The sequence below is a fragment of the Ranitomeya imitator genome, chromosome 5 (genome assembly GCF_032444005.1).
Source record: "Ranitomeya imitator isolate aRanImi1 chromosome 5, aRanImi1.pri, whole genome shotgun sequence".
Lineage (NCBI taxonomy): Eukaryota > Metazoa > Chordata > Amphibia > Anura > Dendrobatidae > Ranitomeya > Ranitomeya imitator.
The window spans coordinates 63051580-63077676 of NC_091286.1; the positions used below are offsets into that span (position 1 = coordinate 63051580).

General features: G+C 44.1%; 1 protein-coding gene across 2 annotated transcripts in view; it reads left to right on the forward strand.

Moving 5' to 3' along the window:
- Nucleotides 1–26097, forward strand: part of APLF (aprataxin and PNKP like factor) — a 189209-nt gene that overhangs the window by 84988 nt on the left and 78124 nt on the right. Inside the window, exons 6-7 of one of the 2 annotated variants that reach the window (XM_069768740.1) lie at nt 12833–12924; nt 20940–21238. In XM_069768740.1, the coding sequence (XP_069624841.1) occupies nt 12833–12924; nt 20940–21238 (391 nt within the window). Of the gene's footprint in view, nt 1–12832; nt 12928–20939; nt 21239–26097 lie in introns of both variants that reach the window. The other variant, XM_069768741.1, reaches the window with a different exon arrangement.

Sequence of the window (26097 nt, forward strand, 5' to 3'; positions counted from 1 at the left end):
AGTGTAGTAGTAGTTGAAAGAATGGACCGCAGACAGGCATCGAAGGCCTAAAATAAAAAAATTGGGCTGGCTGTAGGCAATTTTAAATTGGTTCCAGGGGTACACGGGCAGCAGTGACCTGGTCAGTGTAGTAGTAGTTGAAAGAATGGACCGCAGACAGGCATCGAAGGCCTAAAATAAAAAAATTGGGCTGGCTGTAGGCAATTTTAAATTGGTTCCAGGGGTACACGGGCAGCAGTGACCTGGTCAGTGTAGTAGTAGTTGAAAGAATGGACCGCAGACAGGCATCGAAGGCCTAAAATAAAAAAATTGGGCTGGCTGTAGGCAATTTTAAATTGGTTCCAGGGGTACACGGGCAGCAGTGACCTGGTCAGTGTAGTAGTAGTTGAAAGAATGGACCGCAGACAGGCATCGAAGGCCTAAAATAAAAAAATTGGGCTGGCTGTAGGCAATTTTAAATTGGTTCCAGGGGTACACGGGCAGCAGTGGTGTGGTCAGTGGAGGCCTAGTGGAAGGAGTGACCGCAGACAGGCATCGAAGGCCTAAAATAATAACACATGGCTGTAGGCACTTTTAAATTGGTTCCAGGGGTACACGGGCAGCAGTGGTCTGGTCAGTGGAAGTCTAGTGGAAGGAGTGACCGCAGACAGGCTTCGAAGGCCTAACATAACAAAATTGGGCTGGCTGTAGGCACTTTAAATTGGTTCCAGGGGTACATGGGCAGCAGTGTATGGTCAGTGGAAGTCTAGTGGAAGGAGTGACGGCAGACAGTCTTCGAAGGCCTAACATAACAAAATTGGGCTGACTGTAGGCACTTTTAAATTGGTTCCAGGGTAACACGGCCAGCAGTGGCCTGGTCAGTGTAGTAGTTGTAGAAAGAAGGGACCGCAGACAGGCTTCGAAGGCCTAACATAACAAAAATGTCAAAACAATGGTATTGTCAGTGCCAGGCATTGAAGGATGTCAGCGGCTAGACTACACATTGGTGAAGCTGTGAGAGATAATTTTGCTAGTGGTAGAGCACTGTTTGAGCTGGGGGGGGGAACTGTCTTGTGGCCGGCGGTACAGGCACAGGGCCCCTCATATTACAACGGTGTGTCTGACGTTGGGTGCGCACCACCACCGCCAGAGACACTTTATTGTACTATGAGGGACCCAGTGGCAGTGCCGTCGACCAAAAGCGGCCACACCCACCTCTTCAGACAAACAGCACTCTCAAGGGTCCAAGCGCAAAGTGGCGATAGCACGGCCCCGTGTGGGGAGTTTGGCCATTTCGTGAGGTGGAAACATGTCGTATGCTGGACAATCAGGTGAAGAAAATTACGAGATTGGAAAAGTCATTCAGAATAGTCCACAGGCAAGACCTTTTCATAGGAAAGCTAGGTGTCAGCCGGGCAGGGTGGGGCAAAAGATTTTGAAATCCAGTTGTGGTTCATTTTAATGAAGGTTAGATCATCTACATTTTGGGTAGCCAGACGAGTCCTTTTTTCTGTTAGTATTGAACCTGCAGCACTGAATACTCTTTCTGATAGGACACTAGCTGCCGGGCAAGCAAGCTCCTGCAATGCATATTCTGCCAATTCTGGCCAGGTGTCTAATTTGGATGCCCAGTAATCAAATGGGAATGACGGTTGAGGGAGAACGTCGATAAGGGATGAAAAATAGTTTGTAACCATACTGGACAAATGTTGTCTCCTGTCACTTTGAATTGATGCTGCAGTACCTGTCCTGTCTGCGGTCATAGAAAAATCACTCCACAACCTGGTCAGAAAACCCCTCTGTCCAACGCCACTTCTGATTTCTGCCCCTCTAACACCTCTGGTCTGCTGGCCCCTGGAGCTCGTGTGAGAACGATCACGGGCGCTGTGTGCAGGGAATGCCAGAAGCAAACGGTCAACAAGAGTTGATTGTTTTGTTGCTAATATTAGTTCCAAGTTCTCATGTGGCATAATATTTTGCAATTTGCCTTTATAGCGAGGATCAAGGAGGCAGGCCAACCAGTAATCGTCATCGTTCATCATTTTTGTAATGCGTGTGTCCCTTTTGAGGATACGCAAGGCATAATCCGCCATGTGGGCCAAAGTTCCCGTTGTCAAATCTGCGGTTGTGCTTGGTTGAGGGGCAGTTGCAGGCAAATCTACGTCACTTGTGTCCCTCAAAAAACCAGAACCCGGCCTTGCCACGCCACCAATTTCCCGTGCCCCCGGGAAAGCTTCCTCATTAAAAATATACTCATCCCCATCATCCTCCTCATCCTCCACCTCCTCTTCGCCCGGTACCTCGTCATGTACACTGCCCTGACCAGACAATCGCTGACTGTCATCAAGGCTTTCCTCTTCCTCTGGTGCAGACGCCTGATCCTTTATGTGCGTCAAACTTTGCATCAGCAGACGCATTAGGGGGATGCTCATGCTTATTATGGCGTTGTCTGCACTAACCAGCCGTGTGCATTCCTCAAAACACTGAAGGACTTGACACATGTCTTGAATCTTCGACCACTGCACACCTGACAACTCCATGTCTGCCATCCTACTGCCTGCCCGTGTATGTGTATCCTCCCACAAAAACATAACAGCCCGCCTCTGTTCGCACAGTCTCTGAAGCATGTGCAGTGTTGAGTTCCACCTTGTTGCAACGTCTATGATTAGGCGATGCTGGGGAAGGTTCAAAGAACGCTGATAGGTCTGCATACGGCTGGAGTGTACAGGCGAACGGCGGATATGTGCGCAAAGTCCACGCACTTTGAGGAGCAGGTCGGATAACCCCGGATAACTTTTCAGGAAGCACTGCACCACCAGGTTTAAGGTGTGAGCCAGGCAAGGAATGTGTTTCAGTTGGGAAAGGGAGATGGCAGCCATGAAATTCCTTCCGTTATCACTCACTACCTTGCCTGCCTCAAGATCTACAGTGCCCAGCCACGACTGCGTTTCTTGCTGCAAGAACTCGGACAGAACTTCCGCGGTGTGTCTATTGTCGCCCAAACACTTCATAGCCAATACAGCCTGCTGACGTATGCCAGTAGCTGCCCCATAATGGGAGACCTGGTGTGCAACAGTGGCAGGTGCGGATGGAGTGTTTGTGCGACTGCGGTCTGTGGACGAGCTCTTGCTTCTGCAGGAGGACGAGGAGGAGGAGGAGGAGGGGGTGCGAACGGCTACAGACAACTGTTTACTAGACCGTGGGCTAGGCAGAACTGTCCCAAACTTGCTGTCCCCTGTGGACCCTGAATCCACCACATTTACCCAGTGTGCCGTGATGGACACGTAACGTCCCTGGCCATGCCTACTGGTCCATGCATCTGTTGTCAGGTGCACCTTTGTGCTCACAGATTGCCTGAGTGCATGGACGATGCGCTCTTTAACATGCTGGTGGAGGGCTGGGATGGCTTTTCTGGAAAAAAAGTGTCGACTGGGTAGCTCGTAGCGTGGTACAGCGTAGTCCATCAGGTCTTTGAAAGCTTCGCTTTCAACTAACCGGTAGGGCATCATCTCTAACGAGATTAGTCTAGCTATGTGGGCGTTCAAACCCTGTGTACGCGGATGCGAGGCTAAGTATTTCCTTTTTCTAACCATAGTCTCATGTAGGGTGAGCTGGACTGGAGAGCTGGAGATCGTGGAACTAGCGGGGGTGCCGGTGGACATGGCAGACTGAGAGACGGTGGGAGATGGTATTGTTGCCGCCGGTGCCCTAGATGCAGTGTTTCCTACTACGAAACTGGTGATTCCCTGACCCTGACTGCTTTGGCCTGGCAAAGATACCTGCACAGATACAGCAGGTGGTGCGCTAAATGGTGGTCCTACACTGCCGGAAGGGATGTTGCGTTGATGACTAGCTTCATTGGCCGAGGGTGCAACAACCTTAAGGGACGTTTGGTAGTTAGTCCAAGCTTTCAAATGCATGGTGGTTAAATGTCTATGCATGCAACTAGTATTGAGACTTTTCAGATTCTGACCTCTGCTTAAGGAAGTAGAACATTTTTGACAGATGACTTTGCGCTGATCAATTGGATGTTGTTTAAAAAAATGCCAGACTGCACTCTTTCTAGCATCGGATACCTTTTCAGGCATTGCAGACTGAGCTTTAACCGGATGGCCACGCTGTCCTCCACCAGGTTTTGGCTTTGCCACGCGTTTTGGGCAAGATACGGGCCCGGCAGATGGAACCTGTGGCGATGTTGATGCCTGCTGCGGCCCCTCCTCCTCCTCTGCTTCAGAACTGCTGCCGCCTGCACCCTGTTCCCCCAATGGCTGCCAATCGGGGTCAAGAACTGGGTCATCTAATAACTCTTCTTGTACCTCCTGCGCAACTTCGTCTGTGTCACCGTGTCGTTCGGTGGTATAGCGTTCGTGATGGGGCAACATAGTCTCATCAGGGTCTGATTCTTGATCAGCACCCTGCGAGGGCAATGTTGTGGTCTGAGTCAAAGGACCAGCATAGTAGTCTGGCTGTGGCTGTGCGTCAGTGCACTCCATGTCAGATTCAATTTGTAATGGGCATGGACTGTTAACTGCTTCACTTTCTAAGCCAGGGACGGTATGTGTAAAGAGCTCCATGGAGTAACCCGTTGTGTCGCCTGCTGCATTCTTCTCTGTTGTTGTTTTTGCTGAAGAGGACAAGGAAGTGACTTGTCCCTGACCGTGAACATCCACTAACGACGCGCTGCTTTTACTTTTACCAGTTTCACGAGATGAGGCAAAAGAGCTAGAGGCTGAGTCAGCAAGATAAGCCAAAACTTGCTCTTGCTGCTCCGGCTTTAAAAGCGGTTTTCCTAATCCCAGAAAAGGGAGCGTTCGAGGCCTTGTGTAGCCGGACGACGAACCTGGCTCCACAGCTCCAGACTTAGGTGCAATATTTTTTCCCCCACGACCACCTGATGCTCCACCACTACCACTACCCTCATTACCAGCTGACAATGAACGCCCCCGGCCACGACCTCTTCCACTAGACTTCCTCATTGTTTTAAAAACGTAACCAAACTAACGTTATTTGTTGCAGTCACACAACTTACACGGTGAGCTATAACTTCTGTATGATTTAGCTACCCCTTTACAGGTTGGTGAGACCACAGCGAAAATCAGGCCCAATGTTACACACTCTTTTTTTGGTGGCTGCAAATTAGAGAGATGCCCCACACGCAGGACTGTCACTGAAGCACAAATGTTAATATTAATGTCACACTATTATTTTTTTTTTATTTTTATTTTTTTCAGGAACACTTTAGAAACCCCCCAAAAAAAAAAAAATAGATTTTTGCAGGGAGAATTTAGAAAACAAATGTAACAAACTATATGCTTTCTATGGGCCACTGAGTGAGAGATGACGCACACAGGAATCAGGAGTGGCACACAAGCCCAGAGGCCAATATTTTTCTACCAATGATTGATGGAGTTATTTTCTCTGGTAGATTTTGGAACCCAAATCAAGGAAAAAAAATGTAGGCTTTCTATGGACCACAATTGGAGAGAGAGAGAGAGAGAGATGGCACACCCAGGAGTCAAGACTGGCACACAAGCAGAAAGGCCAATATTAATCTCCCACTGTTTTTTTTGGTTGTTTTTTTTTTTTTTTTTTTCAGGGAGACTTTAGAAAAAAAAATAATAAAAAAAATATGATTTTATCAGGAAGAATTTAGAAACCAAATAAAATAAAATGATTTTTTCAGGGAGAATTTAGAAAACAAATAAAACCAAAAATAGGCGTTCTATGGCCCACTGACTGAGAGATGACGCACCCAGGAGTCAAGACTGGCACACAAGCAGAAAGGCCAATATTAATCTCCCACTGTTTTTTTTGGTTGTTTTTTTTTTTTTTTTTTTCAGGGAGACTTTAGAAAAAAAAATAATAAAAAAAATATGATTTTATCAGGAAGAATTTAGAAACCAAATAAAATAAAATGATTTTTTCAGGGAGAATTTAGAAAACAAATAAAACCAAAAATAGGCGTTCTATGGCCCACTGACTGAGAGATGACGCACCCAGGAGTCAAGACTGGCACACAAGCAGAAAGGCCAATATTAATCTCCCACTGTTTTTTTGGTTGTTTTTTTTTTTTTTTTTTCAGGGAGACTTTAGAAAAAAAAATAATAAAAAAAATATGATTTTATCAGGAAGAATTTAGAAACCAAATAAAATAAAATGATTTTTTCAGGGAGAATTTATAAAACAAATAAAACCAAAAATAGGCGTTCTATGGCCCACTGACTGAGAGATGACGCACCCAGGAGTCAAGACTGGCACACAAGCAGAAAGGCCAATATTAATCTCCCACTGTTTTTTTTGGTTGTTTTTTTTTTTTTTTTTTTCAGGGAGACTTTAGAAAAAAAAATAATAAAAAAAATATGATTTTATCAGGAAGAATTTAGAAACCAAATAAAATAAAATGATTTTTTCAGGGAGAATTTAGAAAACAAATAAAACCAAAAATAGGCGTTCTATGGCCCACTGACTGAGAGATGACGCACCCAGGAGTCAAGACTGGCACACAAGCAGAAAGGCCAATATTAATCTCCCACTGTTTTTTTTGGTTGTTTTTTTTTTTTTTTTTTCAGGGAGACTTTAGAAAAAAAAATAATAAAAAAAATATGATTTTATCAGGAAGAATTTAGAAACCAAATAAAATAAAATGATTTTTTCAGGGAGAATTTATAAAACAAATAAAACCAAAAATAGGCGTTCTATGGCCCACTGACTGAGAGATGACGCACCCAGGAGTCAAGACTGGCACACAAGCAGAAAGGCCAATATTAATCTCCCACTGTTTTTTTTTTTTTTTTTCAGGGAGACTTTAGAAAAAAAAATAATAAAAAAAATATGATTTTATCAGGAAGAATTTAGAAACCAAATAAAATAAAATAATTTTTTCAGGGAGAATTTAGAAAACAAATAAAACCAAAAATAGGCGTTCTATGGCCCACTGACTGAGAGATGACGCACACAGGAGTCAGGAGTGGCACACAAACCCAGAGGCCAATATTTTTCTACCAATGATTGATGTAGTTATTTTCTCTGGTAGATTTTAGAACCCAAATCAAGGAAAAAAAATATAGGCTTTCTATGGACCACAATTGGAGAGAGAGAGAGAGAGAGAGAGAGAGAGAGAGAGAGAGAGAGAGATGGCACACCCAGGAGTCAAGACTGGCACACAAGCAGAAAGGCCAATATTAATCTCCCACTGTTTTTTTGGTTGTTTTTTTTTTTTTTTTTTTTCAGGGAGACTTTAGAAATAAAAATAATAAAAAAAATATGATTTTATCAGGAAGAATTTAGAAACCAAATAAAATAAAATGATTTTTTCAGGGAGAATTTAGAAAACAAATAAAACCAAAAATATGCGTTCTATGGCCCACTGACTGAGAGAGAGAGAGAGATGGAACGCTTAGTACTGGCACACAAGCCCAAAGGGCAATATTAATCTCCCTTTTTTTTTCCAGGGAGAATTTCTGAAACCCAAAAAAAAAATAAAATAGGCTTTCTATGGCCCACTATTTGTGAGAGAGATGGGACGCTCAGGACTGGCACAGATGGCACGCTCAGGACTGGCACAGAAGCCCAGAGGCCAATATTAATCTCCCTTTTTTTCTGGGAGAATTTATAAAACCAAAAAAATATTTAAATAGGCTTTCTATGGCCCACTATTTGTGAGAGAGATGGCACGCTCAGGACTGGCACAGATGGCACGCTCACAACTGGCACAGAAGCCCAGAGGCCAATATTAATCTCCCTTTTTTTCTGGGAGAATTTATAAAACCAAAAAAATATTTAAATAGGCTTTCTATGGCCCACTATTTGTGAGAGAGATGGCACGCTCAGGACTGGCACAGATGGCACGCTCACAACTGGCACACAAGCCCAGAGGCCAATATTAATCTCCCTTTTTTCAGGGAAAATTTATAAAACCAAAAAAAAAATTAAATAGGCTTTCTATGGCCCACTATTTGTGAGAGAGATGGCACGCTCAGGACTGGCACAGATGGCACGCTCACAACTGGCACACAAGCCCAGAGGCCAATATTAATCTCCCTTTTTTCAGGGAAAATTTATAAAACCAAAAAAAAAATTAAATAGGCTTTCTATGGCCCACTATTTGTGAGAGAGATGGGACGCTCAGGACTGGCACAGATGGCACGCTCAGGACTGGCACAGAAGCCCAGAGGCCAATATTAATCTCCCTTTTTTTCAGGGAGAATTTATAAAACCCAAAAAAAAATAAAATAGGCTTTCTATGGCCCACTATTTGTGAGAGAGATGGCACACTCAGGACTGGCACACAAGCCCAAAGGCCAATATTAATCTCCCACTGTATTTTTATCAGGGAGAATTTATACACCCCACAAAAAAAAATACAGAAAAATGAAAAGGCTTTCTATGGCCCACTATGTGAGAGAGATGGCACACACAGGGATGGCACTCTAGCAGAAATGCCAAATTGCCAATCTTAATCTCCCACCAAAAAAAAAAAAAAAAAAAAAACAGGGAATGTCCTACAATTACTATCTCCCTGCCTGCAGTAATCTCAGCCAGGTATGGCAGGCAGCTACTATCTCCCTGCCTGCAGTAATCTCAGCCAGGTATGGCAGGCAGCAATAAGGAGTGGACTGATGCACAAATGAAATAAAAAGTGTGGACAAACAAAAAAGATAGCTGTGCAGAAAGGAAGGAACAAGAGGATTTGTGCTTTGAAAAAAGCAGTTGGTTTGCACAGCGGCGTACACACAGCAATGCAGCTATCAGGGAGCCTTCTAGGGCAGCCCAATGAGCTACAGCGCTGAGGGGAAAAAAAAAAAAAAAAAAAATTCCACTGTCCCTGCACACCGAGGGTGGTGTTGGACAGTGCAAATCGCTGCAGCACAAGCGGTTTTGTGGTTAATGGACCCTGCCTAACGCTATCCCTGCTTCTGACAAAGCGGCAGCAACCTCTCCCTAAGCTCAGATCAGCAGCAGTAAGATGGCGGTCGGCGGGAACGCCTCTTTATAGCCCCTGTGACGTCGCAGACAGCAAGCCAATCACTGCAATGCCCTTCTCTAAGATGGTGGGGACCAGGACCTATGTCATCACGCTGCCCACACTCTGCGTTTACCTTCATTGGCTGAGAAATGGCGCTTTTCGCGTCATTGAAACGCGACTTTGGCGCGAAAGTCGCGTACCGCATGGCCGACCCCGCACAGGGGTCGGATCGGGTTTCATGAAACCCCGACTTAGCCAAAAGTCGGCGACTTTTGAAAATGTTCGACCCGTTTCGCTCAACCCTAGCCACCACCATCTGCTGAAGACTGGTTCTACACCAATGCAGAGCTTGCTCCGGAATGGCAGCAGGCAGATGGGCATTTTCTTGGACAGTAATGGTATGTGCACACGTCAGGATTTCTTGCAGAAATTTTCCTGACAAAAACCGGACATTTCTGCCAGAAATCCGCATGCGTTTTTACCGCGATTTTTACCACGTTTTTCACGCGTTTTTGGTGCGTTTTTTTGTGCGTTTTTTCCCCAAATGCATAGAATTGCGGGAAAAATGCAGAAAATCCGCAAAAATAATGAACATGCTCATTTTTTTACCGAGATGCGTTTTTTTTGCGGAAAGAAACGCATCCATGTGCACAAAACATGCAGAATGCATTCTAAATTATAGAATGCATAATGTATGCGTTTTTAATGAGTTTTTGTAGCGTTTTTAGCGTGAAAAAACGCGAAAAAACCTGAACGTGTGCACATAGCCTTAGGCTACTTTAACACATCAGGTTTTTGCCGTCAGGCACAATCCGGCGAATTTTGAAAAAACTGATCATTTTTTTTTCTTGCCAGATCCATTTTTTTCTCAAAGACTTGAATTAGTGCCGGATGGCCTAACGTTTCATCATTTTTTGCCGGATCCGTCTAAAATCCATTTTCCGGCATTTTCTCGTTCTCTCTTTCGCACTCTCTTTCTCGCTCTCTATTTCACGCTCTCTTTCTTTCTCTCTCTTTCTCACTCTCTCTCTCGCTTTCTTGCTCTCTCTTTCGCGCTCTTTCTCACGCTCTTTCTCGCGCTCTTTCTCGCGCTCTTTCTCGCGCTCTTTCTCGCGCTGTTTCAAGCTCTTTCTTTCTCTTTTTCTCTTTCTCGCTCTTGCTTTCTCATGCCCTTTTTCTCATGCGCTCTTTCTGATGCTCTTTCTCGCTCTTTCTCGCTCTCTTTCTCACGTGCTCTCTCACGCGCTCTTTCTCACGCGCTCTTTCTCACGCGCTCTTTCTCACGCGCTCTTTCTCACGCGCTCTTTCTCACGCGCTCTTTCTCACGCGCTCTTTCTCACGCGCTCTTTCTCACGCGCTCTTTCTCACGCGCTCTTTCTCACGCGCTCTTTCTCACGCGCTCTTTCTCACGCGCTCTTTCTCACGCCCTCTTACTCGCGCCCCCTTTGTCGCGCCCCCTTTGTCGCGCCCCCTTTGTCGCGCCCTCTTTGTCGCGCCCTCTTTGTCGCGCCCTCTTTGTCGCGCCCTCTTTGTCGCGCCCTCTTTGTCGCGCCCTCTTTGTCGCGCCCTCTTTCTCGCGCCCTCTTTCTCACGCCCTCTTTCTCACGCCCTCTTTCTCACGCGCTCTTTCTCACGCGCTCTTTCTCACGCGCTCTTTCTCACGCGCTCTTTCTCACGCGCTCTTTCTCACGCGCTCTTTCTCACGCGCTCTTTCTCACGCGCTCTTTCTCACGCGCTCTTTCTCACGCGCTCTTTCTCACGCGCTCTTTCTCACGCGCTCTTTCTCACGCGCTCTTTCTCACGCGCCCTTTCTCACGCGCCCTCTTTGTCGCGCCCTCTTTGTCGCGCCCTCTTTGTCGCGCCCTCTTTGTCGCGCCCTCTTTGTCGCGCCCTCTTTGTCGCGCCCTCTTTGTCGCGCCCTCTTTGTCGCGCCCTCTTTGTCGCGCCCTCTTTGTCGCGCCCTCTTTGTCGCGCCCTCTTTGTCGCGCCCTCTTTCTCACGCGCTCTTTCTCACGCGCTCTTTCTCACGCGCTCTTTCTCACGCGCTCTTTCTCACGCGCTCTTTCTCACGCGCTCTTTCTCACGCGCTCTTTCTCACGCGCTCTTTCTCACGCGCTCTTTCTCACGCGCTCTTTCTCACGCGCTCTTTCTCACGCGCTCTTTCTCACGCGCTCTTTCTCACGCGCTCTTTCTCACGCGCTCTTTCTCACGCGCTCTTTCTCACGCGCTCTTTCTCACGCGCTCTTTCTCACGCGCTCTTTCTCACGCGCTCTTTCTCACGCGCTCTTTCTCACGCGCTCTTTCTCACGCGCTCTTTCTCACGCGCTCTTTCATGTTCTTTCTCGCTCTCTCTTGCTCTCTCTCTTGCTCTCTCTCTTGCTCTCTCTCTTGCTCTCGGAATAGAAAAGTGAGAGCTACAATCAGTCCTGAATTATTCCAACAGTAAAGCATCCTGAGACCCTTCGTGTGTGGGGACTTTTCATCCAAGGGAGGGGGCACACTCACACTTGTAGCTAAGATTGGTGCCATGAATAGAGAATGGTATCTAAAAATCATCTCCCAACGATCCAGGAGCAATTAATTTGTGTTGGATGAGCTTACAGTATATATAAATTGACGTTGAATCCAAATAACACTTTTGCAGTTCACTTGTTTATTGCTCTTATTGGAGGAAAAAAATATAAAGTTCTGCTAATCTGGACGCTTAGCTGAGTAAAATCTGAAATGGTTTGTGCAATCATTTGAGTTCTCGCGCCTACAAGCAAATACGGTACTTCAAGGAAAATCTTTCAAACTAAATGTGCCAGAATTTGTGTCTTTCATGACTTGCACCCTATTTGTGTTTTACACACTTTTCACATCTTGCCCAACAAAGGTAAATGGCCTAAAGGGATAACATGGTGGTGCACAGATCTGGCATAAAGTAAGCCAAATAATAAGTGGTGTAAATTTAGGCCGCACAGTGTGAAAACTAGACAGTCATAAAGCAGCATGAACTACTTCGATAAATTTGGCATATTTCAAGACTGTACAGTATAAGTTTGTACTAAGTATCAGGCAGTTGTAATTAATAAGCCCCTTAGTGTAGTCTGATTGTCGCGTTATATTCAATCCTTGCATCTATGTCCCTTTTTCAATGAATGCGAGATTAGACTTCATTATCATTAATGTTGTTCAGCTGACTTCTAAGATGTATGGGAATATAACACACAGCTTGTTAACCCTGGAGACATAGGTCTGCTCAGTAACTGTATACAGAAAACTGCACAATATTTTTTTTTTTAATGCAAAGTTTTATGCTTTAACGCAAGCAAAATGGTAAACTTTGTATCCAAAAATGGGAAGTTCTAATACACTGTTTGATCATGTATATTCCTTTCAAAGGACCTTATCACATCTAGATTATGTACCACATACTGGTTAGTGGGCTTTCTTCTGGGTTTACATGTGCTCAGTATGTAACTGACATGTCAGGCTTGGCATGTCACTCCCCACACAGAGAAACCTTTACCCCTTAGATCCCGGTCAGACGCCTCTCACGTAACCAAACCAGATCTCACACTTTGCACTGATGAGGGGCTGCACCCTGAAACATCTTGTCTGCAAATCGAGATTCTGGTTTGGCTTTTATCCTAAGTCAGGTGGCAAGGCTCGATACTAACGTTTAGGATCGCTACTTCCAATAGGTGGCGCTAGAGTTCTAGTCCTCTTCCTCTGTGAAGAGGCAATTTGTATATTCCGTATGTAACTTTCATCCCTAATGATGTTTACGGTCAAAGTTGTAATTACTGCAGAATCACAATTGTTTCCTTTTGAAGTGTGAGCCTAACATTTTCCAATCTAATGATACCTGCTCTGTTCTGATTAGTATTTGATCTTCCATTTTAGGGAAAAAGAAGAGGACTACAATCCGAAAGACTCAGTCATCACCATCCCTTAAATCAAAGGATGAGGACGTTCCCAAGAAGAGACAGCCAGAGGTAAGACTGACCGTTTTTTGTGGGGCAGGGGGTGGAAGGATAAATTGTGATTCTCTGCACCGTACAGATGCAACATCAGACCTTTATTCAGGCAAGACGTTAGAGAGGAATATGGACGGTAGACCCATTAAAAGAGATGTACTAGGGTTTGTTTTTTTTGTTGCTAATTCCGCATTTTTTCTATCTTGATAAAATTCACATGTTCAAAATTCAAATCGAATTTCACCTGTCAGAAGTGTAGACTAGTGGCCCTTTTAGAAGAAAAGGTGCGGAGTCTGGAAGAAAGAATAGCAACTTTGAAACTCATCAAAGAGAATGAAGACTTCCTAGACAGAACAGAAACATCTCTACTGGTCACAGAAGGTGAAAAAAGTGTCAGAGAACCTCCAAAAGCAGATGAGTGGAAGCATGTGACCAAAAGAAGCAAGAAGACCATGGAGAAATCACCAACCACACAACTGAAGAACCGATATCAAATCTTTGTAGAGGTTGAAGATGGCACACCTAAGGATGAAGCAATACCAGCAAGCAAAAAAGAAAAGGGCACACAGCAACAAGTGACAGCAAAAAGTACAGCCAAGAAGCAACGAAGAGTGGTGGTGGTGGGAGACTCACTACTGAGAGGCACAGAAGCAGCCATCTGCAGACCGGACATAACTGCAAGAGAAGTATGCTGCCTTCCAGGTGCGATGATCAAGGATGTGACCGATAGGATACCAAAGCTCTTCAGCTCCAAGGACGTCCACCCATTTCTTCTGATACATGTTGGCACCAATGACACGGAAAGGAAGGACCTACCGACAATCTGCAAGGACTTTGAAGAGTTGGGGAAGAAAGTAAAGGAACTGGATGCACAGGTAGTTTTTTCTTCTATCCTTCCAGTAGACGGGCATGGCACCAGGAGATGGAACAGGATCCTTCATGCGAACAACTGGCTAAGACGATGGTGCAGACAACAAGGATTCGGATTCCTGGACCACGGTGTGAATTACTTGTACGATGGACTCCTCGCCAGAGACGGACTACACCTCAACAAACCTGGGAAACACACATTCGCCAGAAGACTCGCTACACTCATCAGGAGGGCGTTAAACTAGAAGAAGAGGGGACGGGAAGAAAAACATTAGACTCGAACAAAGAAGACACAGGAAAACATACTCAGAAGGGAGGTAAGAACATTTCTAAAACAATCCACAGTGAGGATATTGGAACAAAACAAAATCCTCTAAACTGCATGCTCGCAAACGCCAGAAGCCTGACAAACAAGATGGAAGAACTAGAAGCAGAAATATCTACAGGTAACTTTGACATAGTGGGAATAACCGAGACATGGTTAGATGAAAGCTATGACTGGGCAGTTAACTTACAGGGTTACAGTCTGTTTAGAAACGATCGTAAAAATCGGAGAGGAGGAGGGGTTTGTCTCTATGTAAAGTCTTGTCTAAAGTCCACTTTAAGGGAGGATATTAGCGAAGGGAATGAGGATGTCGAGTCCATATGGGTTGAAATTCATGGAGGGAAAAATGGTAACAAAATTCTCATTGGGGTCTGTTACAAACCCCCAAATATAACAGAAACCATGGAAAGTCTACTTCTAAAGCAGATAGATGAAGCTGCAACCCATAATGAGGTCCTGGTTATGGGGGACTTTAACTACCCGGATATTAACTGGGAAACAGAAACCTGTGAAACCCATAAAGGCAACAGGTTTCTGCTAATAACCAAGAAAAATTATCTTTCACAATTGGTGCAGAATCCAACCAGAGGAGCAGCACTTTTAGACCTAATACTATCTAATAGACCTGACAGAATAACAAATCTGCAGGTGGTCGGGCATCTAGGAAATAGCGACCACAATATTGTACAGTTTCACCTGTCTTTCACTAGGGGGACTTGTCAGGGAGTCACAAAAACACTGAACTTTAGGAAGGCAAAGTTTGACCAGCTTAGAGATGCCCTTAATCTGGTAGACTGGGACAATATCCTCAGAAATAAGAATACAGATAATAAATGGGAAATGTTTAAGAACATCCTAAATAGGCAGTGTAAGCGGTTTATACCTTGTGGGAATAAAAGGACTAGAAATAGGAAAAACCCAATGTGGCTAAACAAAGAAGTAAGACAGGCAATTAACAGTAAAAAGAAAGCATTTGCACTACTAAAGCAGGATGGCACCATTGAAGCTCTAAAAAACTATAGGGAGAAAAATACTTTATCTAAAAAACTAATTAAAGCTGCCAAAAAGGAAACAGAGAAGCACATTGCTAAGGAGAGTAAAACTAATCCCAAACTGTTCTTCAACTATATCAATAGTAAAAGAATAAAAACTGAAAATGTAGGCCCCTTAAAAAATAGTGAGGAAAGAATGGTTGTAGATGACGAGGAAAAAGCTAACATATTAAACACCTTCTTCTCCACGGTATTCACGGTGGAAAATGAAATGCTAGGTGAAATCCCAAGAAACAATGAAAACCCTATATTAAGGGTCACCAATCTAACCCAAGAAGAGGTGCGAAACCGGCTAAATAAGATTAAAATAGATAAATCTCCGGGTCCGGATGGCATACACCCACGAGTACTAAGAGAACTAAGTAATGTAATAGATAAACCATTATTTCTTATTTTTAGGGACTCTATAGCGACAGGGTCTGTTCCGCAGGACTGGCGCATAGCAAATGTGGTGCCAATATTCAAAAAGGGCTCTAAAAGTGAACCTGGAAATTATAGGCCAGTAAGTCTAACCTCTATTGTTGGTAAAATATTTGAAGGGTTTCTGAGGGATGTTATTCTGGATTATCTCAATGAGAATAACTGTTTAACTCCATATCAGCATGGGTTTATGAGAAATCGCTCCTGTCAAACCAATCTAATCAGTTTTTATGAAGAGGTAAGCTATAGGCTGGACCACGGTGAGTCATTGGACGTGGTATATCTCGATTTTTCCAAAGCGTTTGATACCGTGCCGCACAAGAGGTTGGTACACAAAATGAGAATGCTTGGTCTGGGGGAAAATGTGTGTAAATGGGTTAGTAACTGGCTTAGTGATAGAAAGCAGAGGGTGGTTATAAATGGTATAGTCTCTAACTGGGTCGCTGTGACCAGTGGGGTACCGCAGGGGTCGGTATTGGGACCTGTTCTCTTCAACATATTCATTAATGATCTGGTAGAAGGTTTACACAGTAAAATATCGATATTTGCAGATGATACAAAACTATGTAAAGCAGTTAATACAAGAGAAGATAGTATTCTGCTACAGATGGATCTGGATAAGTTGGAAACTTGGGCTGAAAGGTGGCAGATGAGGTTTAACAATGATAAATGTAAGGTTATACACATGGGAAAAGGGAATCAATATCACCATTACACACTGAACGGGAAACCACTGGGTAAATCTGACAGGGAGAAGGACTTGGGGATCCTAGTTAATGATAAACTTACCTGGAGCAGCCAGTGCCAGGCAGCAGCTGCCAAGGCAAACAGGATCATGGGGTGCATTAAAAGAGGTCTGGATACACATGATGAGAGCATTATACTGCCTCTGTACAAATCCCTAGTTAGACCGCACATGGAGTACTGTGTCCAGTTTTGGGCACCGGTGCTCAGGAAGGATATAATGGAACTAGAGAGAGTACAAAGGAGGGCAACAAAATTAATAAAGGGGATGGGAGAACTACAATACCCAGATAGATTAGCGAAATTAGGATTATTTAGTCTAGAAAAAAGACGACTGAGGGGCGATCTAATAACCATGCATAAGTATATAAGAGGACAATACAAATATCTCGCTGAGGATCTGTTTATACCAAGGAAGGTGACGGGCACAAGGGGGCATTCTTTGCGTCTGGAGGAGAGAAGGTTTTTCCACCAACATAGAAGAGGATTCTTTACTGTTAGGGCAGTGAGAATCTGGAATTGCTTGCCTGAGGAGGTGGTGATGGCGAACTCAGTCGAGGGGTTCAAGAGAGGCCTGGATGTCTTCCTGGAGCAGAACAATATTGTATCATACAATTATTAGGTTCTGTAGAAGGACGTAGATCTGGGTATTTATTATGATGGAATATAGGCTGAACTGGATGGACAAATGTCTTTTTTCGGCCTTACTAACTATGTTACTATGTTACTATGTTACTATGTTTTTGTTAGTGTTCATTCCTTCTCACCTCAAACACTGTAATCTCAATTATCCGTTAAATCTATCTTTGATTAAAGAAGCACTCCAGTCTATATTTTTTATAAATGTGTATATGTGTGTGAGTGTACTGTATTAAAGGGGTTGTCCCGTCTAAATCGATAAGTCTGCAGGCGCTTTGTGACGCATGCACTGTGCGCTGTAGGGATTCACCAGTTTCAGGTACGCATGCGCTATGTATATCTCCAGGCCTGAGCACGTCTAATGGTCGCGACCTCGCTCCATGCACCTATATAGTGCGAGGCCATGCCCCGTCCAGTGCTGTGGGCATCCATTGGGCATGGTCTCACACTATACGAGTGCATGGAGCGAGGCCGCACCCACTAGTCGGGCTCTAATTTGGGATTATACATGCGAACCCCCACAGCGTACAGCGCGTGCACATCTGCTTCGCTGTGTCGTCACCGCGGTTGTAACTGGCCAGCTCACTCTGTGCTCTATGTATGAGCCGGAAGTCTTTTACAATGAAAACCTACGGTGCCTCGTTCTGACACTCTATAGGCTTGCATTCCGGGTCACACACAGTGCAGTATGACCCCAACAGTCAGCAGAGGGGTGACGTCACTGAGAAGAGAAGATCAGTGCTGCACACCAAAGAGAGCGGTGGTAGGTAAGTATATAATACACTCCTACTACATCACATGCATATATACACATAATTAATAAGTATAGATGGGAGTGCTGCTATAAGGAGGGAAATGCTACACAGAGTTCTGCTTCTGGGAAATGCTCTTCTTTTTCTCCTCTTTGGTGGAGTCACATATAAATTGCTCCTTACTGAGTCACAGCTACAATGCTTATTAATGCAGTAGAATGTCCTTTATGGTCCTTTTTTCAATATGTGTGGGCAGAATTTGCAGAAGACAGTAGAACACGCTGATGTTTCCTCACTTTTCTTCATTTTTCTTGTATTCTGCTAATCACAGTTGTACTCTGCCTCTGGTGTGGCTGATATTACTAGTCATTAGGGTTGATCGCATGGCTTCGGATAAGAGCTTATTCGAATAGCTATAGCGCTTCCCGAATAGCTGCATCGGTAACCCGGATACCAGGAGCACTCCCAATAATCAGATGTGGCTGTTTCACAGCATGAAGAGCCCAGCAAACAGGTTGTGACTGTCACAAAGCCGCGACACATGCAGCTGCGGCGCCGGACACCTGATTACCGGCGCGCTCCAGTTATCCGGGTTCCCGATGCAGCTATTCGATAAGCTCTTATCTGAAGCTATTCGCTCATCCCTACTAGTCATGTCTCATCACGCCACCATTGTTGGTCGGACCATGGCTTGTACATACTCTTAGGTGAAACTAGCGGGATAGAGTTCTTCCCCTTGGTGGAGCGCTATTTTTATAAGACGATGGAGTATATGTATTCCAGGCTGAATGATCCTCCTGCCTGACTCCTGGCATAATGATTATATATGTGTAATCCCACAATCTGTATGCACGCCAGGGTCCCAGGAAAACGTTGATATTTCCAGTACTCTGCTTCTCTGAAAATTTCCCGTTGCCCTGAAGTCATTATGACCCTTTTGTTTTGTGTTTGAACTTCACTAATATTATATGTTACTTAGTCTAATTGTCTCCTAATAGTGTAAAAAAGGGTATTACAGTAAAAAAAAGAAAATCAGTGGAAGGAAATGAAAATGTCGTAATGTAATGTGCATCGATGGTACATTGTAATGGCTCCCATCAATATCATGGACTTGTTCGCTCAGCATTGTGTCCTGTCTCTAAGCCGCCGTCTGTGTATAAAGGCATCGGGGGGGTAATAAATGTCGTACAGGACAATACAGAAGTCATTCGCTTACTTGCAAGGTCTGCAGTTCGGTGAGATACATATGTATATAGCGATGGGCAGGGTAATTCCTGCTCGATGTTGGTCTGTACTTTATGCCGCCGGCAGCGACTCTGTTCTCTGTTAGAATATAGACTTTGTTCTTTTTCCTCTTTTATTGACGATTGTCTCCTTTTGCTGCGCTGCCCCCAGCCCATTCCCGGCGCCCTGCCGGTCGGCTTTCTGTCTGTTTTACCGCTTTCCACTGTGGCACCTCACGTTCTCTCCACCGGATCGCACACTGTGAATGTAAACTAGACGCTGAAATGTAAAGCGATTACACTGGACCCCTATTAATCTACTAGCGGGGGGACGCTGGAGCGATCATTACTGGTGGCCGGGCTTCCTAAGGTTCACCACTTCACCGTAGGCCAAAAATGTATTCTACTCAGCGTGTTGGTCTATTAAAACATCCTTAAAGGGGTATTCCAGTGTCCAGGATCCTATCCCAATATGTAGCAGCTATAATAATAATATTAGCCAATGCCTCCAATTAGAAATGTAAAATAGTTCTTCTGATTCACATTGTTGCTTACCCCATGTGCAGGGCAATGCAGTAGCTTAGGTATTCATCATTACAACCACTCATATAGTGACAGTTAGTTGTTAGTGGTCGTAACCATGGATACCTGTTACTGCAATGCCCTGCACATGGGGTGAGCAATATATCAAATCAGAAGAACTGTACTATATTTCTAACTGGACGTATTTGATAGTGTTATTATTGTTATACCTTCTACATATTCGGATAGGATCTTTTAAGGTAAAAAAGCAAATGTCAGATATAACCTTGAGACCGCTTGCATCATGCCACCCAAACAGCCATGGACTCTACAGGATCTCTGAAGGTGTCCATGGTATCTGGCACCCAGAATCAGATCTGTTTAGTCCTGTATGTTACAGTGGGATCTCCATGAATAAGGCTTGTTTTTGTATCGTATCCCGCAGATACTTAGATTACATCTGGAGAATTTAGAGGCCGCATCATTATTATTATTATTTATTATTATAGCGATATTTATTACATGTGAGGAGGGTATACATCATCACCTTAAACTTATTTCCATGTTCCTCAAACCTTTCCTGAATGTTTTTTTCCCAGAAAACAGCCACTGCCAATAAGATATAAGCCGTGTAGTAGGTCTGCAACTATATTTCTGTTTGGCTTGTGGCAATGCAACATCCACAGTAATGCCAGGACCAAGGGTTTCCGAGGGCCATCACAATGCCTCCGCCGTCTTGTCTTCCTCCTATAGTATGGCACCATCTATTCTTCAGATCAGCAACACCTACTCTTCAGTGTCTATAGGATGTAACAATCATGAATCGCCCGACCAGGCCACCGTCTCCCAGTCTATGTGAAGTTCTGACATCTACAGAATGTAGGCACTTTAGGTGCGCTGACTGATCTCCAGCTCTGTAGGCAGAAAGCAGAGGTTTACTTGTGTTCTGACACTTACTACAGTCAGTATTAAAGGGTTAATAAGGTTTCAGAAAAAGGGTTAATAAGGTTTCAGAAAATCTCAGTCCTATGGCTTCCTTTAAAAAAAAAAAAAGTGTTTTTCACCCTCCCGGGTCCATTGCTGAGTCTCTGCCACTGGTCACTGTGTCTGTTATTGTCTACAACACTGACATCGTGTGAACATCGCTGCAGACATTAGCTGAGCTCGGTGATTAGCTGCAGCGCTGTCGATGTGCGGCAGCGTTGCCCACAATTACAGCCAATGAGCGCAGTAGCGAAAACTCTGCCCTGGACCAGGGAGCGGAAGTAGAGCAGTTTGTTTATTTGTCTTTTTTTTTAAACAAACTGCAGCTGAATAAAAGGGGCTTTCGAAAAAAAGAAATTCCCTTTTAGCTTTTTTTGTTGTTTGTTCTTCTACGATTGTTGTTCCTTGAGATCAGACCGTGGGTCCTTTGCACATTTTGGATTTACCATATAGAGTTGTATCGTTGGTTTTAGTATTTTCTTTTTCTTTTTTTTTTTTAAAGGACTCTCTTCCAACAACATCGAGTAATTTGACAAGAATAACAGCCAGACCTGTCAGTTTACAGGATGATCATGTGGAGGACAATGAGGAAGAAGAGATGGAAGAGGAGCACGGTGCCTACACTCCCAAACTTTCCATTCCACCACCTGACAACAATAGTCCATCAGGGAGTCCATCTACTTCCAACATGAAGCCTTCAGTCACTAATGACAATATTAGTCTCAGTCCAACGTCAACCCAGAACACCCAGCAATCGCCAAAAAAGAGAGTTCCCTGCATGTATGGAGATCAGTGCTACAGGTAATTTCAAGAATATTTCACTTTTCACAACAGGTTGAGAATAAAGCCATGTTTAGCTTGCGTAATGTGGAGATTTGCTGTTAATCTGCTGGTTAATGACGTTCTGAAACCGCTGCACTGAGAGCCCCACTGCACTGAGAGCCCCGCTGCCGGGAGGAAATTACCTTTATTCCTGTCAACAGTCTCAGGTTTTCAGTCATAAAGTTACAGCTTCAGTCACTGCTCAGTTCATAGTGAGCGACTGCTATAACCGCAGAGTTGGCTGTCAGTCAGTGTCGTGGCGCGGTTATAGCTGCCGCTCACTTATCTACTGAGCAGTGACCGACGCCTCACTGGCCCTCCCCTAAGACTGAAAGCCCGAGGCTGCCGGGGGAAATCAAGTTAATTTCCTCCAGGCAGTGGTTCTTTCAGAAAGCTATATTAACCAGCGGATTGATCCCATATCTGTAGATTGATAGCTTTTTTTACATGACCGCTTTCCTCTAAGCAAGTGAAAATTTTTTTTTTTTTTTTTTTTTTAAATATGTCCTCTGTGGGGACAGTACTGACCAATTGAAGGTTACACTCTTACTACTAGCTCAAGATTATAACTTTTCCAGCAGATTAATATTAATACACCATGGGTGGTGCATTGGGTGGTTCAGGGTGAGGTCTATATGGGGGCAGAAAGGATTATTTGCTTTGCTTGGACACAGCTTAAATTTTTACTTGAATTAAAATGATAAGGGCTTGGTTTTTCAGGGAATCTAGTTGTATTTTTTTTCCAATGGTACCATTTTGGGGTAAATATTTAAATTGATTTTTTTTTGGGGGGGGAGGTGGGCAAGAAAGGGGTGAAAAATTCTATCATTGTTCTAAGAAGTATTTTATTACTATTTCTTTTTATATATACAGTGTGTGTATGTATATATATATATATATATATATATATATATATATATATATATATATATACACACACTTCAATTGTGACAGACAGAATCTAAAGGTACCTTCACACATAACGATTTTGTTAACGATATCGTTGCTTTTTGTGACGTAGCAACGATATCGTTAACGAAATCATTATGCGTGGCAGCGACCAACGATCAGGCCCCTGCTGGGAGATCGTTGGTCGCTGGGAATGATCAGGACCTTTTTTTTGGTCGCTGATCACCCGCTGACATCGCTGAATCGGCGTGTGTGACGCCGATCCAGCGATGTGTTCACTGGTAACCAGGGTAAATATCGGGTTACTAAGCGCAGGGCCGCGCTTAGTAACCCGATGTTTATCCTGGTTACCATAGTAAAAGTAAAAAAAAACAAACAGTACATACTTACATTCCGGTGTCTGTCCCCTGGCCTCAGCTTCCCTGCACTGTGTCAGCGCCGGCCGGCCGTAAAGCAGAGCACAGCGGTGAACTATGGTAACCAGGGTAAACATCGGGTTACTAAGCGCGGCCCTGCGCTTAGTAACCCGATGTTTACCCTGGTTACCCGGGGACTTCGGCATTGTTGGTCGCTGGAGAGCTGTCTGTGTGACAGCTCTCCAGCAACCACACAACGACCTAAACAGCGACGCTGCAGCGATCAGGATCGTTGTCTATATCGCTGCAGCGTCGCTAAATGTGACGGTACCTTAAAAATAAAATAAAAACCACAAACCACATTGTATGATTTTTCCATATTTAATTTGCATTTTATTGCTTGAAATACGTGTTTGATCACCTACCAACCAGAACGAATTCTGGCTCTCTCAGACTGGTTAGTTTTTCTTTAAGAAGCCTCCTACTCTGCACTCATTACCTATTAATTTCACCTGTTTGAACTCATTACTGGTATAAATGTCAACACACTCAATCACATTTCAATCTCTCAACCATGGCCAAAACGAAATAGCTGTAAAAAGACACCAGGAACAAAATTGTAGAAAAAATTTGTAAAAAAATAAAATTAGTAAATGTGGCAAAATTGTCCAGGCCCGTTTGAAGTTGGCAAATGACCATCTGGATGATCCATAGGAGGCATGGGGAGAAGGTCATGTGGTCAGATGACACTAAAAGAAGAACATTTTGTTATCAACTCCACTCGCCGTGTCTGGAAGAAGAAGTATGATTACAACCCCAAGAACACTGTTCCAACTGTGAAGCATGGTGGGGGAAACATCATACTTTGGGGGTGCTCTTCTGTAAAGGGGACAGGACAACTGCACCTTATTGAACGGGAGGATGGATGGGGTCATGTAGCATGAGATTTTGGCCAGCAACCTCCTTCCCTTAGTAAGAACATTGAAGATGGGTCGTGGCTGGGTCTTCCAGCATGACAATGACCAGAAACACACAGCCAGGTCAACCAAGGCTACGTCCCCACGGTTAGTTTCAGGCAGCGCTTTGGACGCAGCTCTGCCGGCTTTTGAACGCAGGTGATTCCGCATGTGTTTATTGAACCCTGCGGAATACCCCATATGTGGGGGTAAACCACTGTTTGACTTTTCAATGCAAAATTGACTAGAATTGAGATGGGACGCCATGTTGCGTTTGGAGAGCCACTGCTGTGCCTAAACATTGAAACCCCCCAAAAGTGACACAATTTTGGAAAGTAGACCCCCTAAGGAACTTATCTAGATGTGTTTTGATTATTTGAACCCCCAAGTGTTTCATTACAGTTTATAACGCAGAGCCGTGAAAATAAAAATTCTTTTTTTCCCCACAAAAATTATTTTTTAGCCCCCAGTTTTGTATTTTCCCAAGGATAACAGGAGAAATTGGACCCCAAAAGTTATTGTCCAATTTGTCCTGAGTACGCTGATACCCCATTTGTGGGGGGGGAACCACCGTTTGGGCGCATGGCAGAGCTCGGAAGGGAAGGAGCACCAATTGGAATACATACTTAGGTGGATTGGTCTGCAGGCGTCACGTTGCATTTGCAGAGCCCCTGATGTAACAAGTGACCCCATATTGGAAGCTAGACCCCCCCAAGGAAGTTATCTAGATGTGTTGTGACAACTTTGAACCCCCAAGTGTTTCACTACAGTTTATAATGCAGAGCCGTGAAAATATAAAATCATTTTTTTCCCACTAAAATGTTTTTTTAGCCCCCCAAATTTTTATTTTCCCAAGGGTAACAAGAGAAATTGGACCCCAAAAGTTGTTGTCCAATTTGTCCTGAGTACGCGGATACCCCATATGTTGGGGTAAACCCCTGTTTGGGCGCATGGGAGAGCTCGGAAGGGAAGGAGCACTGTTTTACTTTTTCAACACAGAATTGGCTGGAATTGAGATCGGATGCCATGTCGCGTTTGGAGAGCCCCTGATGTGCCTAAACAGAGGAAACCCCCCAATTATAACTGAAACCCTAGCCCCAACCCTAACCCAAGCCCTAATGGGAAAGTGGAAATAAATACATTTTTTTAATTTTATTATTTTTCCCTAACTAAGGGGGTGATGAAGAGGGGTTTGATTTACTTTTATAGTGTTTTTTTAGTGGATTTTTATGATTGGCAGCTGTCACACAAGACGTTTTTTATTGCAAAAAATAGTTTTTGCGTCTCCACATTTTGAGAGCTATAATTTTTCCATATTTGGGTCCAGAGAGTCATGTGAGGTCTTGTTTTTTGCGGGACGAGTTGATTTTTTTTATTGGTAACATTTTCGGGCACGTGACATTTTTTGATCGCTTTTTATTCCGATTTTTGTGAGGCAGAATGACCAAAAACCAGCTATTCATGAAATTCTCACGGTAAGTGAGAAGGACAAATCTGGCAGCTTCTCACAGTAAAGTTATTGCAGTCAGGTATTCTGCTTGCTTTGTAATTACACAACCTGTAGATACATGTCCGGTGTATTGCTGCTAAGTCATTGTCATTATTTATATGCTATCATTAGTTTTAGTGCCGGTAAAGTAATTATTTGATCCCATTGATTTTCAGAGCAAGGACAACCATATAACATATGACTGTGGTCAGCATCTCCCCGGCCAAATAAAAACAATAGCTTCTATTATAGTAAATCAATAAGTTTCAACAGGAAAGCGAATTTATTTTTATCCAGAGAATGAAAATTGTATTGTGGGATGAATGTAATGTAGAAATCTAAGCTCCACCAAACTGGTTATGGCTTCTAGGGAGGGGATAAGCCACTTTGTAAAGAAAAAATGAATTGATATACGGTATATTAAAGTACACCTTGGCGAATCTACACTTATTTTCCATTTACTAACAGGTGTGATCTGATACTATGGACATGCAGGTCTGATAATACTTAGGAATATGCTGGGATATAAGCTTCCCATAGCCTCCCCGTCACACTATTAGCAGGTATTTGATGACCCATAGCCAGAATAGAAAAGCATTGTGCCGTCTGATGCAATCTGCAGTTAGGTTTTTTGAGTAGATGTAGCCTACTGCGTCCGAGTGTCCGCCTCCAGTAGGTGTACACTCCCAAAAGCGATGCATGGCACATCGCACGTTCGCTCTGCCGGCACCATTACAGCCTATGGCCCCGTCGGCGCATACGTCCATATCCCATTTTGTGGGGGGTTCGAACGTATGCCCAGACTGGGCCAACGAGCTCGTCTCTAAACGCAATGTGGGGCGGCACAGTGGCGCAGTGGTTAGCACTACAGCCTTGCAGCGCTGGGGTCCTGGGTTCTAATCCCACCCAGGACAACATCTGCAAAGAGTTTGTATGTTCTCTCCGTGTTTGCGTGGGTTTCCTCCGGGCACTCCGGTTTCCTCCCACATTCCAAAGACATACTGATAGGAATTCAAGATTGTGAGCCCAATCGGGGACAGTGATGATAATGTGTGCAAACTGTAAAGCGCTGCGGAATATGTTAGCGCTATATAAAAATAAAGATTATTAAGATTATTTATGTTCCTG